The following is a 25,464-nucleotide window of genomic DNA, read 5'->3' as shown; positions in this document are numbered from 1 at the left end:
CCAGGGTTATGAGTAAACGCTCGGGACACCCAACACCAAAGAGAACCGGCAACCGCGCGATTCCGCGAGGAGCCCCACCTAGCAGCGCTTACAGACGGCACTCATTTCTCGGGCTCATTTGTACAGAAAATGGATTTCAAAAAGAGTAGTTGTGCACTGGACAAAACAGTATCAAAAATAGTATCAAAAATAGTCATTACATCAACAGGTGATTTTTTTAAAGTGTCTGACTTTCAGACTTCAGGGAAAAAAGATACCCCAGGATTTTCAAATTACACAAGTAGTCGGTGAGCCCCAACGTTAGAAAAGAACACAACCAGGAAGAAAACATCGACCCAGCATGTGAGCCAAGACACAGCTCGAAGGGAGACCTCAGTGACATGATCCTCCCCGGGTCAGGCCAGCTTTTACTGAAATCACACCCATCTGTGCTTTGCTTTGTTTGATGAAATACTTTATTACATCCGTAAAATAAACAATACTTTCTTTTCAGCAAGTAAATAGGCATAAACTATACTACTGAAATTTTGACTTTGCTCTATAATCTACTATTAATAGACATTCTTCTGTAAAATATTTTTGCAACTTTTACCACAGGAAGCTATTATTGTCTGCTGTAGTATTAATCCAGTCAAATTTCATGTTAGATACAAAACTAGTAAAAACATAATTTCAGTAGATATTTCTACAATTCATTATTAAATAAAAATCAACTTACTTGTGGCCTAAATGTTTCAGAAAGTATCCCAGAACCTTCAGGGCCTGAACCCAAATACTTTCACTTTTGGAAGCCAGTAATTTGTAGATTACCCTAAAAATATAAAAATCGACAATCTTTTAAACTATACACACACTAAAAATGTATGCACTGTACATTTCACAGTTAAGTCACAACACACACAAAAACGCAACACCTCTCAGAACTCCAAATTCACTGAGAAGAGAAAACACGAGAACACCACCTAGTGTTTCCTCTCACGACCTTGGCCTTCAGACACACGTGGGGAAGGGCAGTGTGGCCGGCTGTCCACAAGCCTGAGCGCCCCGCACAGCACCAGTGGCCCGCTCGAAGGCCCCTCTTTTCTTGGGATTTGGGGTCAGATCGGGAAACAGCCCCGCGACTGCTGGGCTCTCGAAGGAGAAAGCAACTTGAAGCAGGAACCGGAGGGCACGAGCCCCGGACAAGAAACAGCAGTGGGAACAAACGCACCTCCCCGCCACTCTCCGGGTCCTGGTTCCCACCCTGGTGGGGTCCCCATGACACACACATCCGTCTCTTTCACTGAATTCATTTGAGAAGTCTTCTGTCACTTGGCACAAAAAGTCTCTAGTAACACATAGCTTTCCCCAACCTATACAGTCACTTCAAATACTATAAAAGAGATTTTATCCTGTATTTTATTTTTAAAAAAGGAAGTATTTTTTCAAAAGAGAGAGGGGCAATAATAACTATATTCTTTTAAAACTATTCTAGAATTCAAGCAGGTCCTTTGGGATGGCAGTGGTGACTCTGACTGTAAAAACAGGACACGCTGTATCATTTGAAGTCTCTTTTTAAACAAAACGTTGCACAAACACCCATGTGAGGAAAAACCACCTCTATCTCTGCGTGCTCTGTGCTCGGCGAGCACACCCGCGATTCCCAGGCAGTGACCGTCTGCGTCCCTTACACGCAGCACGGCGGGGACAAGGCCCCGCAGATCACCACAGTGGCCACAGCACTGCCGTCAGCAGGCCCCGCCCTCCCACTCCAACCCCGTCTGCCTGCAAGTGAGGCAGCCCGCATGGGTTCCTTGCCCCTGGAGGTGCCTGCTGCATGTGTTGGTCTGAAGACACCTTCGCAGCAAGGTAGCCGCTCTGCCTCTGCCCGACCAGCAGACAGTTGCTACTTTGAAGGGGCAGTGAGCTGGGCTAAGCAAAAGAGCTGGGAACAGAAGAGGCAGTACAATTTTCCTATCTCACAACAACACTGACCAAGTGGAACAAAACTTAAAGTCAGTGACATACTATTCAAAAATTAACACGTTGATTTTTTTTTGGAATTACTCTACTAAGAACAGACAGTGAGTAAAGATAAACTACAAGTGATTATTTCCCTTGAAAGATTTTTTCCAAGTCCCTAAATGTATTTATACTGAAATCTATTTTCAGAACTTTTAAGAATCAAGATCAGGAATCTATAAAGTTTGAGAATAGGAAAGTTACACATGTCAAATAAGAAATGTTCAGGAAATCGTAACAGAAAATGTCCAACGGAAATAAGAATTCTGAGTGTGAAGGAAAAGCTCAGGGCCTATAAACGTGACTTTCCCCAGATACAGAATCAGTGGCTCCACTGAGTTCCCCTTGTCCAGGATGAACCTGGAATTGAAGGGAAACAAGGACTGCCAGAAATGATGATTAACATCTGACTCATGAAGACATCTAGGATTTTTGCCACAAATAGACAAATGCCTCTTACAAATTAAGACATAAGAGATTGCAATGCAGTATTAATAAGAAACTTATTGTCGAATCAGTTAATGACTGTTTACTTATACAAAAGATAGGTGATTCCTAATTCATTTGCTTGGGTTGTTAAATCTTAATTACTGATGCTGATTTATTTTTCCATTGAGTTGCACATGGAGTAACCTAGATTTCTTCTCCATTCCAGCAACTCAGACTCCAGCAACAAAAAGGGAGCATTCCTAAGGGACTAGGATACAAGTTTAACTTCGTAAGAATACTGATCAAGAACCCGGGCACTTGTCTACATCCCGTCATCCCCTCCCCACCGCCTTCCTGACGACGGTTCCCATCTTCACCGTCTTTGGTCCNAGATAGGTGATTCCTAATTCATTTGCTTGGGTTGTTAAATCTTAATTACTGATGCTGATTTATTTTTCCATTGAGTTGCACATGGAGTAACCTAGATTTCTTCTCCATTCCAGCAACTCAGACTCCAGCAACAAAAAGGGAGCATTCCTAAGGGACTAGGATACAAGTTTAACTTCGTAAGAATACTGATCAAGAACCCGGGCACTTGTCTACATCCCGTCATCCCCTCCCCACCGTCTTCCTGACGACGGTTCCCATCTTCACCGTCTTCGGTCCCGCCCCCTGGTGCTGAATCACCTTCACCTGCATTAAGGTCACCGCCCAAACCCAGGGTCCCTCATGGCAGTGTTGTCCCTCTCCACCTCCTTTTCCACATTGTGTCTCACAAAATGGAAATATGAGCAATTCTTTCATTGTATCATCAACAAAACCAAAGCTGAACTAACCAGTCCATGGACCTTCCAATCCTATCAAGCTCTTCATAGGAAAGCGAGCCTAAAAAACTCACTTTCTCGTGCTCCCTTTTGCTGAATTCTACCACACCCTCTCTCGTCTTCCTGAGAAGTGAGGCCTGCTCAGCCCAGTCCTTGAAATGTCCTCACTGCAGTGACAATTTAATTACTCTTCTGGAGGCCTGAGACCTGTTTTCTTCATATTTCCTCAGCTGAGTACGAGCAGATTCACAGCAGCTTTCTCCATTTATTTCCTTCTTATGTGTAAGATTTTGCTGCATTTACTCAAAAGTTCACGGACCAGGGACTATTCTGGGAAGCACGACTGCACTGGAGCCTACTAAACACAGCAGCACTCTCCTCATACCTTATTCCGTTTCTCTGATCAAACGCCGGTATCATCGAGGCTGGGTGTTCTGACATCAAAGCCACTAGTAACTGTAACACATCATGAATATTTTCATCCTGCGTAATAAATAAGAAGCACCAATATTCTTCAGTTAAAACTCTATGCTAACACTTTGAATAAAATAATCGGAAAAGGAGACCCAGACCGTACCCTACCTCGTGCATTGTGAGTAGGTAATTTAGTATGCTCTGAAGTTCATCTTCTTTGACCCCTCGATCCTAATGTTTAAAAAGATATTACTCACTTTAAATCTAAAATTAAAATGTCAATTAAAGACAGGCATCAAAATGATCATCTCAAAAGAAAATAAAAATAACTTAAGAGTAGCAATGTTTTAATTAAAATAGGTAGATGCTTCATAATCAAACAACTATATTATTTCAGGTTAAATAAGTTTTTAGAAATTAGTATCTGTTTTTCAAGTTGCTAATATTTGATTAACCTCCCCTATATAGAGTTAGTATATTTTGATCATCTAACTGTATTGATATCACTATTTTAACCATATACTCCTCTCTGAAAATAATCCAAACAAATGCCAAACTTTACAATATTGTGTATTTTATTTTAACTTTTCATTTTTTATCATAGTCTCTTAAATATCCCACTGTAATAAAATATATAACACAAGCCTCCTCAAAAAAAGACAAAGACCATTTTCTAGAATAAAATCTTTATGCTTCTTATCTATGTTCTTTGCTATTTCTGCTATATCCCTTATGTTGAGGATCTCAGAGTATTTAACAAAAGTGAAATCTGATACAAGTTAATACTATGGTTTACAGAATTTTAAAAACAATTCATGAATTTAAACACAGTTTGTGCTAACTTTACAATAATGATTTTTAAACATGCCAAAAATTCCTTTCACCTAATATATTACAATTCTGAAGTACACAAAATTATTTTACCTTTAATATGAGCTGTTTCAGAAAAAGTAGCATAAATGCCCGCAGTGATATAATTTCTTTTTGTGATGGCCGGGGACCATCTAGAATAAAATGAAACATAAGGAGGAAAAAAGAAACAGAAAACAAAAACCACAATATTAAATGAGCTTAATAAAATAATGTTAGGATCCTACAGAATTCTTTAACAATTTATTATTATTATTACTATTATATTCATTAACATCCATGCTGTATAATTTCAATTTGTATTAAGAGAATGTAAACATCATTTTCAGATTTTTGGCAAGTTCAGATTATTCACTAAATGTCAGATTTGGGGAAATCGTTATTTAAAAATTATGTCACCATACACTGACAAGTGCACGATTATCAAGTAGCTGCGTGGACATGTCGTTCTCCAAATTTTATCACTTAATATGTTGGCTCCCTTTCCCTCTGAAATCCAAGTTTTCACAAGCCCTTCTTCCACCCTCAAACCTGTCTTCATTTAAACACTGCCTCTATCTCCACCGCACACGCTATAAAACACAGTGCAGAGAGAGTGACGCACTGCTGTCATCATCAGTTCTGCGGCTTTCTCCTTCCACGTCGGCGGCACGTACCCAGTACACCCCGCACTGGACAACCAATGCTCATGAGTCAAATGAAAATGATGAGGACAATTAAAATATACGCATACCCATTTCATCATAACATCTAAACTTCAAAGTAATTAAATGGGAATATTTAATTACCAAAAACCGAGAATATACAATGATATATGTAATATATACAATAACTAAATTATACCTCTAAGGTGTGTTGCTAGAACAGTGGAAGTGCTTAAACGCCAGATTTCTCTTCATGCAACCAGAATTTAGACAGCTTCTCTCTGTTTCAGAACTACCATCCCTTCACGTATAATTTCTAACATCTCATTTACTCCCCCCAAACTGACCTGCTGAGCACTACAAGTCAGAGCAAATCAACACTCAATCCACCCATCTCCCCTTGAGAGGGACCCCCGCCCCAGTCCCCACGCCGCGCTCCACACTGGGCCCACTCCTGGACTAGGACCGCACACCCTCTCCCTCCTCTCCAGCACTTGGTAGTACTTTTTCTTAAAAACCTTTTTCAGCGAGAGCAGCAGCGCGTCTACAGAGGAGACGCATGTTCAACTGCATGAAGCAGTACGAGAGGAATGCCTGAACCAGCCCGCTGCAAAGGCACCCGGGGGTGCGCGCCCCAGGGAGGGTGCGGTCCTGGCCCACAGCACGTGCAGACAGGCCTCTGAGTCCTGGGATGCGCACGCTCCCCCCAGGACTGATTTCCATTTCAAGCTCCCAGTGGGCCGACCCCCCGCACACACGCTCCCTGGCTGTGGCACTGGGCCCACCCAACCCTCCCCCACCTCGGCCCTCATCTCGGGCTGCAGCCCCTTCCCAGCCAGAGCTTCTCCTCCTTCCGGCCCAGAGAGCCACTACCTTCGTGAAACTCTTACTTGAATTCTAACTGTGCCACTACTTAATGGAACTGGACAAGTTTTCTATTACCTTAATGCACCGCTTTTTGTTAGGATGAGGAAAATTAACAGTACTTATGTCTTAGGATATTTTGTGAGGATTATATGGCTCAACGTAGGCAAAGAAATGAGAGCAGTGCCTGGTCCACTTAATTGTAAACAGCAAGTATTATATGCGATTACTGCTGGCACGGACTGTACAATGTAAAGAGCAGCTTGCAGGGAAATACACAGACATGAGTATATTACGCGTATGCATGTAATGTGAATCACATTTTACAAAATGAAATATAAGTAAGTTTATCTTACAAATGTGAACTTGAATGACAAAACAAATCACATGTGAGACAATACTATTTATGTAAAATATGGAAGTGCAACAACCATTTGTTTAGGGGCACATACATGAATACCAAAGATGTCACGCACAGTAAAAAATAAAATGTTCCTAAGTGCAGTGAAAGCACCACAGACACAGCCCTGAGGACGGGGTTATTGTGACGGCTGCACACGGGGAAGGGGTGCGCGCTTCCACACGCTTCTGGTAACGTTCTGTTCCTTACGTGTAGCGTAACTGGTGAGATTCGTTTTGTATGTGCATATGGTATACCACTCTGTGTTCATGATATACTCAGAACCCTTAAAACTCCTAAAATGTGAACCCCCAATGTACATGCATGAGCAGACAGAAGAGNAATCACATTTTACAAAATGAAATATAAGTAAGTTTATCTTACAAATATGAACTTGAATGACAAAACAAATCACATGTGAGACAATACTATTTATGTAAAATATGGAAGTGCAACAACCATTTGTTTAGGGGCACATACATGAATACCAAAGATGTCACGCACAGTAAAAAATAAAATGTTCCTAAGTGCAGTGAAAGCACCACAGACACAGCCCTGAGGACGGGGTTATTGTGATGGCTGCACACGGGGAAGGGGTGCGCGCTTCCACACGCTTCTGGTAACGTTCTGTTCCTTACGCGTAGCGTAACTGGTGAGATTCGTTTTGTATGTGCATATGGTATACCACTCTGTGTTCATGATATACTCAGAACCCTTCAAACTCCTAAAATGTGAACCCCCAATGTACATGCATGAGCAGACAGAAGAGGCAGAAGCGCACACACACGTGCGGAGACCCTTGTCACCGAGGATGCCCACAGGCACCGCTGCCACAGAGGAGTAAGAACCACAAGCACACTTAACGCCCAGATCTTGGCTGTAAAACCCGTCTGCCCATAGAATCGCAGGTGCCAGGGAAAAAACAGGTGACTCGAGGAGAGCGATAAGTAAGGAAAGCACACGACCGACCACGGATGTCTCATGCCAGAAAGCAGGAAGCAGTAAAACACTAGGAATTGTGAACACTGGCTACAGAAACACCAGTTTCCATAACCCACATGAAGAGCTCCTACTCGCCAAATCTGAGACTGAGTGACATAAAAAAAAAAAGCCAACTCAAAGGATAGCTTCTGGGCTACATTGAACCAATCCTTTTAAGTTTCCTGAACCAAACCACACCCACTCATTTGCATACTATCTGTAGCTCTTTAGGATTGTGGGGGTTGGCACTTTTCGGCAACATCGGCAGCCTTAACTCTCACAACAGAGTCTGGAAGGCTCCTAGCCTAAAACGCTTATTCTGGCCCCTCTCAGGGAAAGCCTGCCAACAGGTGATTTAACATACTGAATAAAACAGAAGCCCATGAAATCTATACCCACATTAAAAATGAACAAATAAATGTAGGAGAAAAATGAGTTATTTCCATAGTAGAATTCAAGTAATAAATGGTAAAAAACAATGCTGCTTGGCAGCATTCACAGTAAAAATCATTTCTGACAAGCGTTACTACTAATGAATCAGTAAGGAAAATTTTTATTACATAAAAAAATTTTTAAGGAAAATTGTTTTTTAAAAATTAAAAAATTAAATTCTTTTTAAAAACAAGATATTTATATATCTCAATGTATATTTTCCAACACATACCTATTATTACAAGAGAGAAAGTAGTAATTTTACAATTAAGAAACGAACAAAACAGGAACAGACTCACAGACACAGAGAACAGACTGGCAGCTGTCAGAGGGAGGGGCTGCAGGCCTGGGTGAAAGGGGTGAAGGGGTCCAACAANAAGGAAAATTTTTATTACATAAAAAAATTTTTAAGGAAAATTGTTTTTTAAAAATTAAAAAATTAAATTCTTTTTAAAAACAAGATATTTATATATCTCAATGTATATTTTCCAACACATACCTATTATTACAAGAGAGCAAGTAGTAATTTTACAATTAAGAAACGAACAAAACAGGAACAGACTCACAGACACAGAGAACAGACTGGCAGCTGTCAGAGGGAGGGGCTACAGGCCTGAGTGAAAGGGGTGAAGGGGTCCAACAACTCCGACACCCACAACGGCACAGCACCCCACGACAGCGTGGTGACCATCCGAGGGAGAGGGCCTGGGGCAGGGAGAAGAAGGTCAAAGGGGGAGAGATGGTGATGGGAGGAGACGTGACTTTGGGTGGTGAACACACAAGACACTATAGAGATGATGCATCATAGAACTGCAACCCTGAAACATGCATAATTTTAACAATCAATGCCACCCCAGTAAATTCAATAAAAATTAAAAAAAAACAAGAACCCTGGTAGATATCACCTGAATCAAATGATCACAATTAACATCAGCAGTAAGAAAACGCTACATCGTGGGCCTCCTGCACGATACACGAGAAAGAACAGTAGTGTCTGTGTGATTCTTTCCCAAAATGAAAGGCCTGAACCTTCATAAGCAGATGTCAAAGAGATCCCAATTAAAGGACGTTCTAAAAAGTAACTTGCCTTTACTCGTCCGAAGAGTCAAGGAAATACTGAAACAACTATGCCGTATCAAAGATATTAAAACAGCGAGGCGACGAACAACAGTAAAAGTTCCTCAGCTGGGAATCTGGGAAAATGACTCCCCCCCCCCCGCCCCGGGCAGGGATACTACTGGGGTACTGGATGGAATTTCAAAGGGGTCTTGGATCAGATGACAGCATGGTGTTAATGTCAGTGGCCTGATTTTACGGTTGTGTCTCAGAGAGTGCCCTTACGTTTTAGGAAATAAACAGCAGGGTATATAGGGCATCACATCTACAATTTATTCTCAAATGATTCAGAAAAATGTGCATACATATAAGTATGTGTATGTTTACATAAAAGTAGAGAGTCTATGCAGAAAAACATAAAATACTAGGAAATACAGTAGAAGGGTATAAGAAATTACCTGTACAATTCTTACAAATTTTCTCTAAATTAGAAATTGATTAAACAAAAGTAACATGTAAAACAGAATGCTTAGCACAGATTCTAACTCATAATGAGCATTCAGTAAATTTTGGGCATTAAGTTCAAAAGCAATAAAAAAGCCATAAATGACAGAATAGTGTATCTAAGTGTAAACAGCACAATTTTAAAGTCCCATCAATGAAAGGTAGTAAAGTAAGCAAATAAATATTGAAGTAGCGAAATGCCATCTTCCCCTATCAGAAAGATTCTGACCGACAGCCACGTAACCGCGGTGTGAACACGCGGAGAAACGCACTCCGACACCCACCGCTGGGACTGCCAACTGGTGCCGTATTTCCGAAAACGACCGACAACATTCACCACGGACCCCTTTCCCAGGAACTCCACACAAATCAGAGGTGGGGGTAAATGATTATATATAATGGAACTGATCACTGACTTATTTGTAAGTCTGACTGTTTATAGAATCAAACTTTAGAAATATGTAAATAGTACATCCTCTTTGAATACTATGCAAAGTCAAGGAAAAAAACATAGAAATAGCAAGGCAGTCCCAATGCTGTGAGAGTTTAAATATTTCACGTATTTATGCAACGAGAAACAGTGGAAGAGCACACACCTAACTTGTAACAGGTAATTCCTGAGGTTTGAGTCATAAACAATTTTTTATATTACTTTATTTTCTATGATGAGCATGTATTTTTATAGAATTAGGAAAACTGGCAATATATTTTAAACCACACGATGCTGTGAAAAATTAGCTTCTACTATATATGGAACAAAAGGTGAAGTATGGGAAACAAATTTTAAAAGAGGCAACGACTTTGAAATGCTGAAACAACTACATGAGAACTCACAAGTCACAACCAATATTCTTCATCTGTTTTTAATACATGAATATATCTTCCTGAATTACAACAAAATATAGGCTAAAAGGCAGAATATTACTCAATTTACCTGTCTTTATTCCAAAAATAATTTAATACTGTAAAGCTAAACACTTCTTTCCCACAAAGAATTCTCACGACCCCAGTCTACTACCTGAGATCGGCCTCCGCCCACTGACACCCTCACAACCACGTCCGTCCCCCCCCCCCCCCCAGGACAGCTGCACTGGGACTCAGAGCAGCCACCGCACAGCCGCACGGGGATGCAGTTCACGTACCCAGCCCCCTGGGGGCGATGCCGCTGCTGTCCGCAGGGTTGACGACCCAGTAGTAGTACTTCAGCGTGTGCATCAGCTGCAGCACTGTCCCCACTCTGCGGATGGTGGTGTAGATGGTGGCAGTTCCGATAAACTCGGCGGACAAGTAAGTGTACAGAGAAAGCTGAACCTAAGCCAAAAACGTTCACAGAGCATTAAAATGAATTTAAAGGGTTTCACGTGGTTCTATTATACATGACGCATTCTACTCTAACTTAAATAAAAATTAGCAAAGGTCAAGAAAGTACCACATAGTATGAGGTTAAAAATAACCATTATTAAATATTATTTATATTTAAAATATTCTGCAATGAACACGTTCTAACATTTATTTTAATAAAGGTATTTTAATAGCTACTAACCATTACATAAACTTAAATAATTCAGTAATTTCATTGAAGGTATCTGAAAGGATGACCGGACGGTTTAAAAAGTCCAAAGCCCACAGCTGCAGCCCATTTCAGCTGCTCAAAGGAACAGAACACCGGATAGCTACACACCAGATTTGCGAAAATACAAAATGTTGCTGTCTACCTTAAAAATTCACATAATTAAAAAATTTCTTAACCCATTTCCACAATACAGAATCTAACCATGGCAACAGAGAAATGACTAGTCAAACACCTTGTTGAAATAGTGCACAGGCTTTAGGTTTGAGATTAGAACTATAATGAATATGATAAATTATAATAAAAGTCAGAACTTAAACTTTATTTAAACAAAGTTATGTGAAAGGTTTGAAAACTGCAGACGGAAGCCTTAATTCAAGAAAAATGTCTCCCATTCATTTCCACTAGACTATAACAGAGCTAAATTCAGGCATGGGAAACACCAAGTTTTGTTGATATCTAGAGAAAACGTATGCATACATTTATCCTGAAACAAAGCCACCTGCAGGTCACGATGGACACCCCACACGTACAACACAAACCATCCCCCAGTCCCTGCGACCACGACTGCGTGGCACAGTGGACGACGGGCCCTTCTCTCTCCTTAGTCGTCGAACGTTAGTGCACCACGTCTATTTCTTGGAAAAGTATGAATCCCATCTAACGACTTCAGAGTGCAGTTATGACATCAAGCTAACTTAACTGTAATTTCATTTATTTTAGCATCCCCGCATTCAATACTTTGACTTCTGGTCATGCTTCACACAAGAGCTTCACATTGACTATGAAACAAGCTGAAACCCCCATGTTTTCTACCGGGCCGTTCCGACCCAGGAACCGTTTGCGCAACACCGACTGCAACAGAGTGAGTGTGCGCGTGCTCACCTTCGCCGGGGTGTGTATCCAGATGGCCGGGTTGAACAAAATGTGGTCGCAGAGCTGCTTCAGCAGAGGGGCCCCGTGGGCCAGCCCGTCCAGGTACTTGGCGAAGGACAGAAACTGCTCCAGCACGGCTCGCGTTATGTGCACACGGGAGGACTGCGGGAGAAAGACGTTCCTGCTCACCGGGCGCAGAGGCCGGAGCAGTCTGCTGACTTACCAGATGCACCGGTCCGTTGTTCGCACGCGACCCCTAGTCCGTCAAATATGAGATAAAAAGCTTTTTACTGCCTTTGCTATTCAGTTTAGATTTAGACACTTCAAACTTTAAGATACTTCTCTGAATGGCAGTTTGTTATCCGAAGCTCTTTACTGCAGAGACGTATCTGTTCCAAAAATGCCTCTTATACCTCAAGCTGAAAAATAGTGATACCAGTAATAAACAGTTTCACCCCATTCTGGTACAAATTAATGAAGAAAAACGATCTCAAAGTTAAAATGAACTAAAAGCAGTATCACGGTAACACACACACACACACACACACACACACACACACACACACGGAAAAAGGCAACAGGAGAGAGAAGAGCCCCAGCTCCGACCCAAAGGGAAAACCCGCCGGCCCTGCCACCCAGCCCTGCCACCGGCCCCCAGAGCCTGCCTTCTCCAGGTTCCAACCAGGTGCGCGAGGCCGGATGCAGCGCATCTGGCTCATCTTGCATCAACTTTTCCGACCAGTCCATAGCATCTGGAAAAGCAGGTCTTGCTTCCTGAAAACACTGCCCGCCTCCGGCGTTCCCGACCCTCAGAGTCTCCACAGGGTCCGTTTCTGGAGACAGGCGGCCCCTGCAGACCCAGCAGGTCTGTCTGCCTGTGAAGAGCCACCCCCGACAGCCCAGATGACACCGGCTTCAGAGCGGCGCCTCTGCACGGAGCACCCCGACCAGCGCCCACCATGCAGTCTGCACGCCCAGTGCGCCCACCAATTTTCAGCTGCCATCACCGTTACGGAACCTATCGCTAACCATGTTCAGATAAATGACTTTTCACAATTCAAACCAAAGCTTGAAGCCCCACTGTGCGGCACCGCCCCTCGACCTCGGTCACCCATCGATTCAAGTCCAACCAAGGGTCTGGAGTCACTGAAGTATAAGATTCCCTCCATTCCTCACGCTCACGGCAAGGACAATTCAGATCCGCCTTCGGCACGCTGCCTGTTGCCATGCCCCGCACAACGAGGCCCAGACTCCAAAGCTCACAATGTTGCCTCTAAGGAGTCAACCACCACGTATGAATGAGGGCAGGAGACAGGAAGGAGTGGTGAAGACTGCTCAAGGTATCTGACAAATAAAATTCAAAACTAGAAACACTTCATTGAGCCAAACAAAATATTTCTCTGGTCCAATTTCACCCACCTAACACCAATTTGTTTCACCTGCTTTCTCTATCACGCTCCCTGAACATACAAAACCCTACATCCATTTCCGTTAGCATAAAAGTAGAATGCGATACTTTACACTTGGCCATTCAGAAAAAATGTGTTGAATATTTACTATTTTCTAGGCACTCTCCTCAGCACTTTGGAAAAAACCGTGAACACAATTTAGAAAACAAAAAAACCCTGCCCTCACAGAACTTACATTCTAAGGGAAAAGAAGGCAGGGGCATACAACAAATGAAATACAAAGGTAAAGTATGCAGCGTGGTAAATGTCAAAGTGCATGAACAAAGCATGGATGGGACGTCTGCAGCAGAGTTGTCACAGGGAGGCGCTGCTATGACAGTGGCATCTCACTGGTCGGAAGCACAGTGACGCCACCACAACTTTGTGTTTGTGGGCTCACGTGTCTGACAATACGCCAATGGTCAGCAGATAAGCAAGGCCCTCCGCAGTTCAGAACAAGCCCCAGGGTATAGCTTTGCATGAGGGTTTCTTAAGAAATAGAGAAATGGTCAAAACAAACAGCTGAGTTATGAAAGGGGAAGGTGAGAAAACAAGTAAATGTTTGAGCAGAAACAAAACAGCAAAGACTGGGCACTCATTTGAAAGAAACTTTAATAAAAATATTAGAGTACTTTTAAATTCTAAAATATTATTCATGCATAGAGGAATAAAATTAGATAAGAAATCATGGGTTATTTACAGCTTCAGCCACCCCTTCACTAATTAATTTCACACAGCTTACCTTACATCTTCTGTTTTTATTCAATTATAACGGTTTCTAGAACATTCATGTTTTGGTAAAATAAAACAAACTACCAGTCTCCATGGGACAGTCTGCGTGTGACGACCTAAGAGAGCCCCTCATCAGGCCGCCCCACTTGATACACTACCACTGTCTCCAACAAGCAGATGAAGCTTGACAGCCGGCCCCTCACCTGTTCCTGGATGACAACAAACTAGAAACGGAAGCTTTGTTACCTACACTCCTCACCTGGCCCCCGAATCCGTACGCATCCATCTGAGAGGGCCAGAAAGCACGGTCTGCAGGTAACCAGACCAGCACGCAAGCACACTTCATTTAGAGCAGTCAACACACATCGACGGGGTCGAGCACTCTTTTAGGTGCTGAAGACACAGCCACAAGGGGAGGAAAAGATACCGTCCTGCTCGCGGGAGTCTGGGGCCTCCACTCTGGTAAAAGGAGGCCGGGAATGAACAATCTTTTAAGGTGCCAGACGGCACTGCCCAGCATCGGCAGGGCGGACAGCCGTCGGGCGGGCGCTGCCGTGCTCAGTCAGCGGCAGACCGTCTCCGAGAAGGGGCTTCACGTAGGGAGTTTGCTTACGGGGGGCTCCATGGACAGAACGGTCAGAGCAGCGGGGAAAGAATGCACCAGTCCTGAGAGGGGCTCACGGCTACCATTTTAGCTTTGACAAGAAAGGTAAAAAGGCATTTGTGTGACTCAGTGTGGCTGGAGAAGAGAGGGGGAGGGGGAGGGGGAAGAGGGGGAGGGGAGGGGGAGGGTAAAGGGCTGACATCAGAGGCAGAGAGCCCCGGCTCCACTGGAGAGAGGACAAGGCAGCAAGAGATGGCGACTGCAGGGGCACCAGCCAGAGTGCACGTGAGAAAGGCAAGGTGGGCACTGATGGAGACGGGAGGGCCCAAGGTGCTGTCAGTAGGCACGGGAAGCCGGGAGTGGTAAGTATGAGGCAGTCACTGGTCCTGAGCATGTTCTGAGAGTAAGCCATAAAATTTGCTGAGAGTATGAATTTACTGTGTGAAAAAGGAGAGTCAGAGAGGATTGACGTTTTTGCACTGAAATACTTTGTTGAATGGTGATGATGCTATTAACTAACAGGAGACTGAACAATAGAAGATTAGAGAGAAAAATAAAAAGTAACAATCTGGATAATGTAGGATTTATGAAGCTTCGAAGACACCTGACTGGAGCTCAATATGAGGGTCCAGAAGTCAAAGGAGCATCCGTGGCTGGAGAGAAACAGTTGAGAATATTTGGTACCTACAGAATAATGGAAGCGAGGTAATGGTAAACCCAACTAAACTGCAAACAGAAAGGTAAAAGGGCGCCCAGAATTCAGTACCAAGAGAGGACAGAAGGAAGCAGAAGAAAAGAAACAAAACACAACTGAAGACAGCATTTCCAAGAAGGAACATCACACCGAAATGCTGTGAAAAGGCCAGACGAGATGCGGGCTCCCCGAGACCCACAGGCATCTCGGGGAAGAGGGGACACGGCAGCCTGGCTGGAGCGGGCAGGGGCCGGATTCCAGGATACAAGAACGGCCTCACATTAAAAACCAGTGTAATTCACTAATAAAAAGTGCAGAATCATCGTAACTACTGTATCTCAAGTAACGTACAAAAAGCATTGGTTAAAATTCAACACCTGTCACAATGAAGTGAACTCGGCAAGCTTGGAACAGTTTTGATTAAAAGTCTACCCATGTAATCCGCAGCACACGTCTTGCTTAGTGGACAACTGGTGAAAGCTTTGCCCTTGGAATCTGAAGACAGGGCGCCCACCCTCACAGCTTCCATCTGATACTAAGACCCTGAGCGTCTCAGCACCATGCGGGGAGACATGGAAAGATTAAGTATTAGAAGGAAAAAAAATCTGTCATTCTCAGATACATGATTTTTAATAGAAAATATTGTGAAAAATCTACAAATTACTAGATTTAAAAGAGGAACAGCCAGATCAGTATGTAAAATATCGACATAAATACCAATTATATTTCTATGACCAATGACATAAAAAATTAAATTTATCAAACCTCAAATATCTAGGGAAGCAACAGCAAACAAATAAAGTTTTCTGCACTGAAAAATTCCAGAGACCCAAATAAACAGATTGATCTACTAAGCGCACGAATGAAGAGATTCAACATAAAATGTCAATATAATGCAATACGGAGCCGTGGACTGTTGTGGGGAAATTCATAAAGCTGACGCAAGTGGCACAGAGACCCAAGACCGGCTGGGGCGGTTTGGAAAGAGAGGGCAGCCAGACGGCACGCTGAGGTCTCAGGACAGTGCGGCATCACCTCAAATATGGGGAAAGAAAACACAGCAGAGGAGACCCTGGAAATGGCTCCGTGTGGTACCCCAGTTATACACATAGAGAGAAAAAATCAATTTTGACCTTTATATCTCATGCCATACACAAAATTCAATTGGTATTGAAAATATAACTCTAAATGTGAAGAGTAAAACACCATTTTGAGTCTCATGGCTTTGGCATACATAAGAATCCAAAACAGTCTAATCATACAAGAAAACGAAAACATGACCTATATTAAAATTAAGGGCTTTTGTTCATTAAAAAACACCATTAAGAAAATGACCAGGCAAGCCCCAGAGGAAAAGATACTTGCGACACATATCCAACAAGGGATTCACAGCCAGGACACACACACAGAATTTCCACAAATGAGTAGGAAAGTAACAGACAATCCAAATATAAACGAGCAAACACTACAGGCTTTAATAAAAGAAGATAACCAAAGAGACAGTAAATCTATGACAATGCTCAGCTTCATCTATCATCAGGAAAATGCAAATGCTTACACAGTGCAACACACCGAAGAAAGGCCAAGTGCTACCCATCATGTGTCTAATACAGAATTAATGCACAGAGTAATTAATTCTGAATGAAACTCCTACAACCCAGTAATAAAAAGAAAATAACTCCGATCATCTAAAATTGGCTAAAGTTCTAAATAGACAGTTTTTCAAAAAATATACCAATAGGCAACATGCACCTGAAAAGATGCTCAATACCAGCAGACATCATATAAATGCAAATAAAAAGTCATATGCCATTTCACACCCACTAGGACGGTTAGATAAGAAAGACAAGCAATAACAAGTGTGAGCAAAGATGTGCATGGACAATATTAGAGCTACTTTGGAAAACAGCCCAGCAGGTTCTTAGATGAGTAAGCATGAAGGAACAAGAGGACCCAGCAAATCAGTTCTTAGGTATCTATGCAAGAAAAATAAAAACTGATGTCTGCACACGAACTTGCACGTGACCCCACTCATAGCAGCCCTACTCATGGCAACACCACCAATGCCCACTGAAAGATGGACTGAAAAGCAGGAGCAGTGAACACAGACAATGGGCTGTCATTTGGTCACTGAGAAGAAATGGGGCTGATACACGCTACTCAAAGGAACCCTGGAAACACTATGCTTAGTGAACCGGGCCGGCGACAGGACAGGACAGGACAGGACAGGAGACTGAGTGCAGGTCCTGGAGGGAGCAGAGCAGGGGGAGCTGGCAAAGGACACGAGCACTTCACCAGAGGGACACCAGACGTCCAGCACACAGACACAAAAATACGTCCAATCTTATTCAAACATCTAAGGAATGCAGGTTAATACCACAACGAGACACCATTTATACCCACAAAACTGACAGCATAACATTAAGGCCAGTGATCCCGAGGAAGAGGGAACTGGGCAAGTCTGTCGGACGTGAAGCCCGTTCCCAGTGTGTCTGACCCTGAGCTCGGTCTCACGCGCAGAAAGGCCCACTTCGGGACCGTGCTGACCGCCCTGGGCACACAGCCTGCCCACGCCCCCTGCCCACACCCCCGAGGGGGCCGCAAGCAGGAGTGCACCATGCGCAGCAGCGCGGCGAAGGTGTTTTGTGCAACATGCAATTTCACAGTTTCTAAGCAGTTCTTAATACTCTGGGTAAGTGAAAGCAGTTTCCTATGATTAAAGAAGAATTAATGAGAAACATACTCTGAATAAAAGTAGATAAAATCATTTTTAGTTTCGATTTTCTCTCAAAATTTCTGAATTATATAAATGTCTACACTTATGGCTCAGTGCATGATACAAAAATGCTTGGGAATTATCCCAAATAGAGCCTCTGTACAGCTGAGGGAAAGCGAAACCATGAAAAAGTAGAATCTGTGACCACTATGAATTTTGTTTATTTGCTACACAATAAAACTGTCATTCAGATCACTTACCTTTTCAAGTAAGTAGCCAATGACTAAAAAGCCTTTTCCACCCAGCATCTGTTCTTGCATGGCCACTGAACTTTTAAGGAGTTCGACCAGGAACGCCAAAAGGGTAGCGCTGCATGTAAAGTACAGACAATGTTGTTATGGAATCATCAAATGTTCCATTTCAGTATTTTATTATTCCAAAAGATAAAAAACACACCCCAATCTAATCTCTATTTTGCTGGCAACTATTATATCGTACACTATGCAATATACATTTTCTCACGAGCATGAGAAAACTAGTTTTGTCTATTTAAAAGTAAGTATCATATATCGACATATTACTATGTGGATTATTTTATACTCCAAGGCAAAACATCTAAGATTACCTACACACATAAATATTCCCTGCTTCAAGTAAACCCAACATCAGAAACACACCCACAAACATGTCACTTCATTATAATAAAGACTGTCACATTATTTCTCGGAAGAACACACTAGCTAAGAGAATTTTAAATATGTACACTAGACTGCTTCAGAAGAACACACCAATTTTTTAAATAAACTTTTCATTTAGACCTATTTTTCAGAAACAACTTGTATATTTTTTAAAGTATCCAGAGAAATGTGCAACATGTTACTTATGTCCACATACGCCCTCAGGAATAGTTCATGAGAGCAGAGAAAATAAACGACTGATGTGATGTGGAAACCAAAAGTGACAGCAACGCACAGGCAGAAAGACAGAAAGGCACACAGAGACACGCGCCAAACAAAAACGAAGCACCTGACGTGGCGACTGAGGAAGAAACAAAAAGTAAACGATCGCACTGAGTCAAGCTTTGGTAACACTGCACTTCACGGAGTCACACAGAACCACCTTCGGCCAGCAGCACCGCCACACGGCAGCGTTCTTAACCGCACCCTCAGCAGTTATAACGATGCTGAGTTATAACAATAACTTAACCACACCCTCAGCAGAGTTATAACAACGACTGACTATAAGCCACTTCACCAGCAGCTAAAACAGCCTCTATTTACAGTGCTTTACCAGGTACCCAAACCGCCTATTTACATTCACAAGGATAGGTAAACCTCAAATTTATAAATATACTTTAATATACGTGCATTCATTCTTACAAGAAATTAAGAAAACTTGCTAATGAGAAAAACTAACATTATTAAGCCCCCCAAATAATCTAAAATTATTCTAGCTCTTCTGGTTTCAATAAAAATGACAACACATTTCTCTGACAATGTGGCTATTCCTGTTCTAATCAGAAAGAGTCTTATAAAAATAATTAGCAGCCAAATTATCGTTGTTCTAAAAATCAACAGTTTAATAAATTATATTTCAGCTAAAAAAAATATATACTGTATCTGGAAATCAAGTACTCATTACAGCAAATGAAAATTCAATGACATTATCTGGCCCTGTTACCTTTAAACCACAAAAAGTAAAAACCAGTGTAACAAATCAATGATATTCTTCTACTTTGTCGTAAAAATCACAGGCAGACATTTATAGGAAAAGCACAAATACCAAGGAGTTCCTTGGGATTTTTTAAACTGTTTCTGTAAAAAAGAAAAGCTTTTAAAAGCAATCTAGTCCGTTTTAAATGAATTGTATCAATAGTCAAAGCCAGATCACAAATAACTGTTTAAATATTATTATACGTTATACTTCTGCCTAAATGTTTGAAAGGAATGAAGACAGCTACTGTATAGAGCTCATACACTTTCCTGATCTGCATGGACTTTGGACCTACGCCTGAGTCAGTAATTTAGGAAGAAAGAAGACATTCCTAAACATCAGTGCTGCCAAAAAGTCTACAAAAGCATCACCATTGTCCCTGTGGTCCATGAAAAAGTCAAAAAGTCTTAAAATCACCCTCCTTTGTAGAGCCACAGAAAATTACAAGGATGCCACGGATTTTCTTTTTTTTTTTTTTGGTCAGAAACACAACTCTTTCTCGAACACCTAATGAATTAACTCAGACTTCTAAACACAGTGGAGTTTCATTTCAAAATCAGAAATATTAATTTTATTATTCCAAAATCTTAACACATGACTATGCTACCCATGTAATTATTAATTTCACTTCAATTTTAACTGTGACAATTGAAAAGTCAAAATCATTCACTAACAAAGGTATTATTAATTTATACCTAAAACCCAACGCAATAGCGATACCATATCTTTTTAAAATCTTTAAAATAGGTATGTTTGACATGGCAGACGTAATAGTGAACAGATGGCTATCTTTGAAGAAGTACATTTTCAAACAGAATTTAACAAACTTACCAGTAACTAAAATGCATCGGATTGCTGCAGGGCTCACAATATACTTGCAAAATTCTGTGCACTGCCATACAAAATTTCTCTCCATTCTTGCCTATTTCCAACTCCCCTAGATACAAAGGCAAATATAAAGGATACTTCAGCCCATTCCTATATCTCCTACATACCACTTCCTGTCTAGACACATCAGTTATTCTGCAGAGGATCTAAATACAGAGGATAAATCAAAAGCGAGTATCTGTGTCAGCCAAAACTAGCATACACAACATAGAACATGCTCTTGAAAAGTATAGCAATACCTAGAAACAAACGTTCACAGAACTTTTACTTGATAGAAAGTGTGCTGATTTTTACTCATGAAGTAAGATTGCTAAACTTTTCAATAGACATTGTAACATACGTTCCATAAGTAGCGATTCTACTTCAGAAACAGTTATAGGTTTTTAATTCTCTCTCCTTTTAAGGAAAATGACACTAATAATCTATAGGGTTATTTCTTTAAAAAATTACCATCTTCCAATGCTTAATAAGCTTCAATTAAATTAGGAAATAATATTTATTTCAAGTGTCATACTTATAAAGGTCTAGATCGTAGGAAAACTGAAGGAGGAATATAGTAATACCTCAATGACTTAGTATATTTATTAGTATCTCCAAACTTTTTGGTCCATGTTATTAAAGAAAACCACATCAGTCTTGGCCCACAAATACCTGAGAATTTTTAAAACTACATATGAATATGACTAAATTCTGTTTCTAATAAAAATGCATACTACACTGAGGTTCCACTAAAGTTTATGTAAGTATAGATTTCTACTTGATTTTAATATTACTTTATCCATTCTAATCTGTCCATGATTTATTTTTTTAAATGACTATGTAGATAAGTCATGTGATTTCACAACAAAAGTTTTATTTGAGATACTTCACTACTTAAAGATGAACTGTCATAAACAGACCTGACTGATGACTGAATGATCAATACTGACGCACAACCCATGTTCAGATTGGAAGCGGCCTTCCAGCTTGCTCGGTGCTGAAACAAGCACGCACCTCACTAGATGAGCTGGTTCGATAGATCGAGATGAATGGAATTAATAACGTTAAAATTAAGTATTTGCCTGAAGATTCAACAACTCCCCTTATTAAAGGGTATTTTTAATCTGTAAAAAACACTACAAGCAAATTAAATTTCAGAATAAATTCAGAGCTAGATTAAGTCCTAATAAAATTTAAGGAACCAGTAAGGGAGAAAAATCTTTTGACTTTTTCATCAAGTTTTATCTCTTAGGTAACTGAATTTAGTGCTGAGACACACTGAAATCTTGCAAAAGATGACTTCAAGCATACAAAGTACCTAATACCACAGTTTCATCCTATTCACGTCAAAACTCTTCGGAGATGACAGTGACCATAGGAAGAATACAACTGTACAAGGAATCAACTCCAGTCTACACTCAAGGTAATGTCACACTCAACACGATTTCCAACAACACACAGAAAAGTCTCACTGTAAGTTAGTGAGTTAAATTCCTTCACAGTTCGAAGTTAGTAGAAAAGGTCTGACCCAAAGGGCGCCGACCCCAGGGTGTGTTTAGCACTGGTAGACAACCCATGCCTGAAGGTGCCCTCTTGGAAGACCACGGCCTCCATGTGCAAGGAGGCCGGGCACCAACTGTCGCATTCATCAGTTCAGACACCAAGTGGAGATAATGCCAAAATAAGGAAAAGGCGTTCACTGGCAGAGTCAAATGAGGAACACAGTGAAATGCAGCACAGCACGATGCAAGGACACAGGGGGACACTGGGAGCACATGAAGTCACAGAGCCTGCCCTCTGGAGGAGCGGGCTTTAAAGGCTCCACTGAACGTCTGTCAAGCCGGTGCACATTCTGACCTCCCCCGGGAACAACTTCTGGTTCTATGTTCCTTTCCGACAAAAGCCTCCACTGCCGAAGAAGTAACTCGCACAGCCCAGCAGCCTGCAGTCTACCCCAAAGGACCCGAGATGAGCTGCAGTGCTCTGACGCCCAGTCCCTGGACGGAAACTCCTCTGGACCGGCTGGAAGTGGCAGCCCCCCCTCCCAAAGTGACCCTGGATGACCCAGGGGCACGGGAGCACTGAGAAACGTGGTGACGGAACTTCCCAACACCTGAGAAATACCAAATTTCAAAGAGAAAACAGAGGCCGGCAGAGGCCGGCTGGAACCCCACGTGCGTGATCTCAAGGACGCGGGGCCCACGTGCGGGGAGGCCTGCGGGACAGCGGCAGCGTGGCAAGCGCAGCCTGAGAGTGCTGAAGGCACCCGCGGGAGCAAAGGGGCGTTTCGCAGCTGACTGCACTTCAGAAAGCTGAAGTGGTTATCTGACACGTGGCCTTTGCACACCAAGGCGTGGTACAAGTAGGTGTACGGTGGAGAGCACGCAAAACAGTTTGTTCTTGTAGTAGTATCTCTGTGTTACTTTCCATACAAACAACTGTAAACCTACTTTTGCCTCACCCTGTATGTCCAGGAATTTTCTAATTTTCTTATAATTAATTTTCTTTTTTGAATGATCTATCGGTGAAGTACAACTGACTTCTTTATTTCTTTGCATGTGTGTGTGTACATACAACTCTGAGAATGTCAGAGACACAGATCCCTGCGTGCGACCCACCCCAGTCGGGACGGAGACCAGTTACACTCGGCTGGTCGGAAACACCACCCCGTCCTGCCCCTTCGCATCCTCACAGCTACACGCTCCCCACCCACCGTCTTGGGTAGCGGCTTCTCTCTCCCCCGTCACTATGGTTCTGATTTACTGTGACTCTCCCGTGCATGGAGTCACTCAGGATGCAACCTGAGTGTGTCATTGACCTCCACACACTGCCTTTGAGATTGGTCCGAGTAGACGCACACGTCAGGACTGCATTTCTTTTAACTGCTGAGTGCTACTCCACTGTAAGAATGGATTACAACCCTCGTATACACGTGAGTTAGACGGACTTAAGAGAAACTACGAACAGGTTTATTACAGATGTTCACATAAAGGTTTCTGTGTGAGCAGTTTCCACTCATTTCTCGTACACCCCACGCCAGGAGCAGGAAGGCCGAGTCACGTGGTAAGCGTGCACTTGAGTGCAGAGCGGAGGGCCGACCTGCGGGAGCAGCTGTTCCGCAGGACCGTGCCGCCGGGCCAGGGCCCAGACGCTCTCCTCCTGCCCGCCCTGGGCGCCGTGAGTGGGTGTACTGTAGCCATTCGACTGGGCGCATGCGTGTTTTCTCCGTGGTTTTAATTCGTATGTCCCTACTGGTGAATGATTAAGATCTTTTTACGTGCTCTTCTGGCATCCTTCTATCTGTTTGGAGAAGCGTATGCGCAAGTCTTTTACCCATTTTTAAAAACCAGATTTCCTATTTGCTTAGGTTTGAGAGTTTAATGATTATTCCTCATATAAATCCTTTATCAAATAAATGATTTTCTATCAGCCCCCTTTGACTGGAACATGTTTTTTCATTGCATCTTTTCAGAGTAAAAGGTTTTAACTTTGACGAAATCTAAGTCAAATTTATCCATTTTTTATGCACCACACTTTTGATGCCATACAAATACAGCTTTGCCTAGTCCAGACTACAAAGATTTTCTCCTATGTGTTCTTGAAAAACTTCTAGTTTCATATGCTACACTTAGAGTTAACTTTTAACAAGGTGTGAAGTTTAGGTTGAGGTTCTTTCTTCGGCAATGACTACTCTTCCCCCCTTGGACTGCTCCTGCACCCTCGGCAAACCAGCCGTCCGTGTCAGTGTGGGACGACTGTGAACTCCGTGCAGTCCCGCTGACACCCGGTCCGTCCTTGCTCATGCCTCACTGTCCTCATTACTGTGGCCTCGCAGTGAGTCTGAGGGCCAAGGAAGTAGGACTCCTCCAACCTCACCGGTTTCAGAGTCATTTTATCTGTCCGAGTTACTCTGACTTTCCACATACAATTAAAACCATCTTGTCTACATCAACTAAGGAATCCAAGCAGGTCCTGCCAGACTCATCAGCACTGTGTTCCACCTGCAGGTCAGTGTAATGACTCCTGCGTGTGTCCCATCCCCCTACACATGACTGTGCCCCCTCACTTCTTTAGAGCTGTGACTTATTTCCTCAGAAGTGTGAAGATTTCAGCACAAGCTCCTACATGTTTTAGATACATTTAAAGTACATTTTTGAAGCTATTGTTAAAGGTACTTTTAATCTGGTTTCTTACTACACATTGTTACTACAGAGAAATATAATTTATTTTTACGTGAGTACTTGTATCTTGCAAACTTTCTCAAGTAGCTCACTGGTGTGGGAATCCTGTGTTAATTCCTTCAGCTTCACATGCGTAGTTGCTCATGTCGTCTGTTAAAGGGACAGTTCCAGCCTTTCCTTGCCAACCCCTGTGACCTCTGCCCTGATGTCCCACCTTGCTGTAGGGGCTCGGACCTCACATTCGGACCAGGCCCCCAGGCAACCCAGGCCAGGTTCACACACAACTCCATGGAGTCACACTCACGCACGCTTCTCTGACAATGTCCAGCTCTGCAGTCAGAACGAAAGGGCTTCGTGACCCTCGCTCTCCCGTGCACTTCTCTGACTGTGCCCACATCCAGGGCCAACCAGTGGCAAAGGAGGGGGGTTTAAAAAGCAGTGGAGAGCTGCTGGTTCTGGAGAGCACAGGGAGCCCGCAAGCCACCCCTCCACCCCCCAGGAAATGCTGAGCAGACCGTACAGCCAACAGCTCTCCCAGGCACCACGAAGAGAGAAGACAGGACGTGGTGTGCTCCCTAGACTGGAGAGGGAACACGCAACAGGGCTTGTGGGAACTGGAGCAGGGACACGCACGTGGGCCTTCT

The 25,464-nt window shown here is 42.6% G+C and overlaps 1 protein-coding gene across 4 annotated transcripts in view; it reads right to left on the bottom strand.

Moving 5' to 3' along the window:
- Positions 1–25,464, bottom strand: part of NBEA (neurobeachin) — a 465,797-nt gene that overhangs the window by 370,946 nt on the left and 69,387 nt on the right. For all 4 annotated transcript variants that reach the window (XM_037057645.1, XM_037057647.1, XM_037057648.1 and 1 more), the window contains exons 11-17: positions 18,320–18,428; positions 11,875–12,027; positions 10,562–10,730; positions 4,593–4,672; positions 3,837–3,899; positions 3,640–3,737; positions 719–811 (exon numbers count right to left, since the gene is read on the bottom strand). In XM_037057645.1, the coding sequence (XP_036913540.1) occupies positions 719–811; positions 3,640–3,737; positions 3,837–3,899; positions 4,593–4,672; positions 10,562–10,730; positions 11,875–12,027; positions 18,320–18,428 (765 nt within the window). The remainder of the gene's footprint in view (positions 1–718; positions 812–3,639; positions 3,738–3,836; positions 3,900–4,592; positions 4,673–10,561; positions 10,731–11,874; positions 12,028–18,319; positions 18,429–25,464) is intronic.

The sequence above is a fragment of the Sturnira hondurensis genome, unplaced genomic scaffold, assembly GCF_014824575.4.
Source record: "Sturnira hondurensis isolate 20B ecotype Veracruz unplaced genomic scaffold, ASM1482457v3 Scaffold0009719, whole genome shotgun sequence".
Classification (NCBI taxonomy): Eukaryota; Metazoa; Chordata; class Mammalia; order Chiroptera; family Phyllostomidae; genus Sturnira; species Sturnira hondurensis.
The sequence above is the reverse complement of the archived record's forward strand: the minus strand, read 5'-3'. Positions and strand labels throughout refer to the sequence as shown.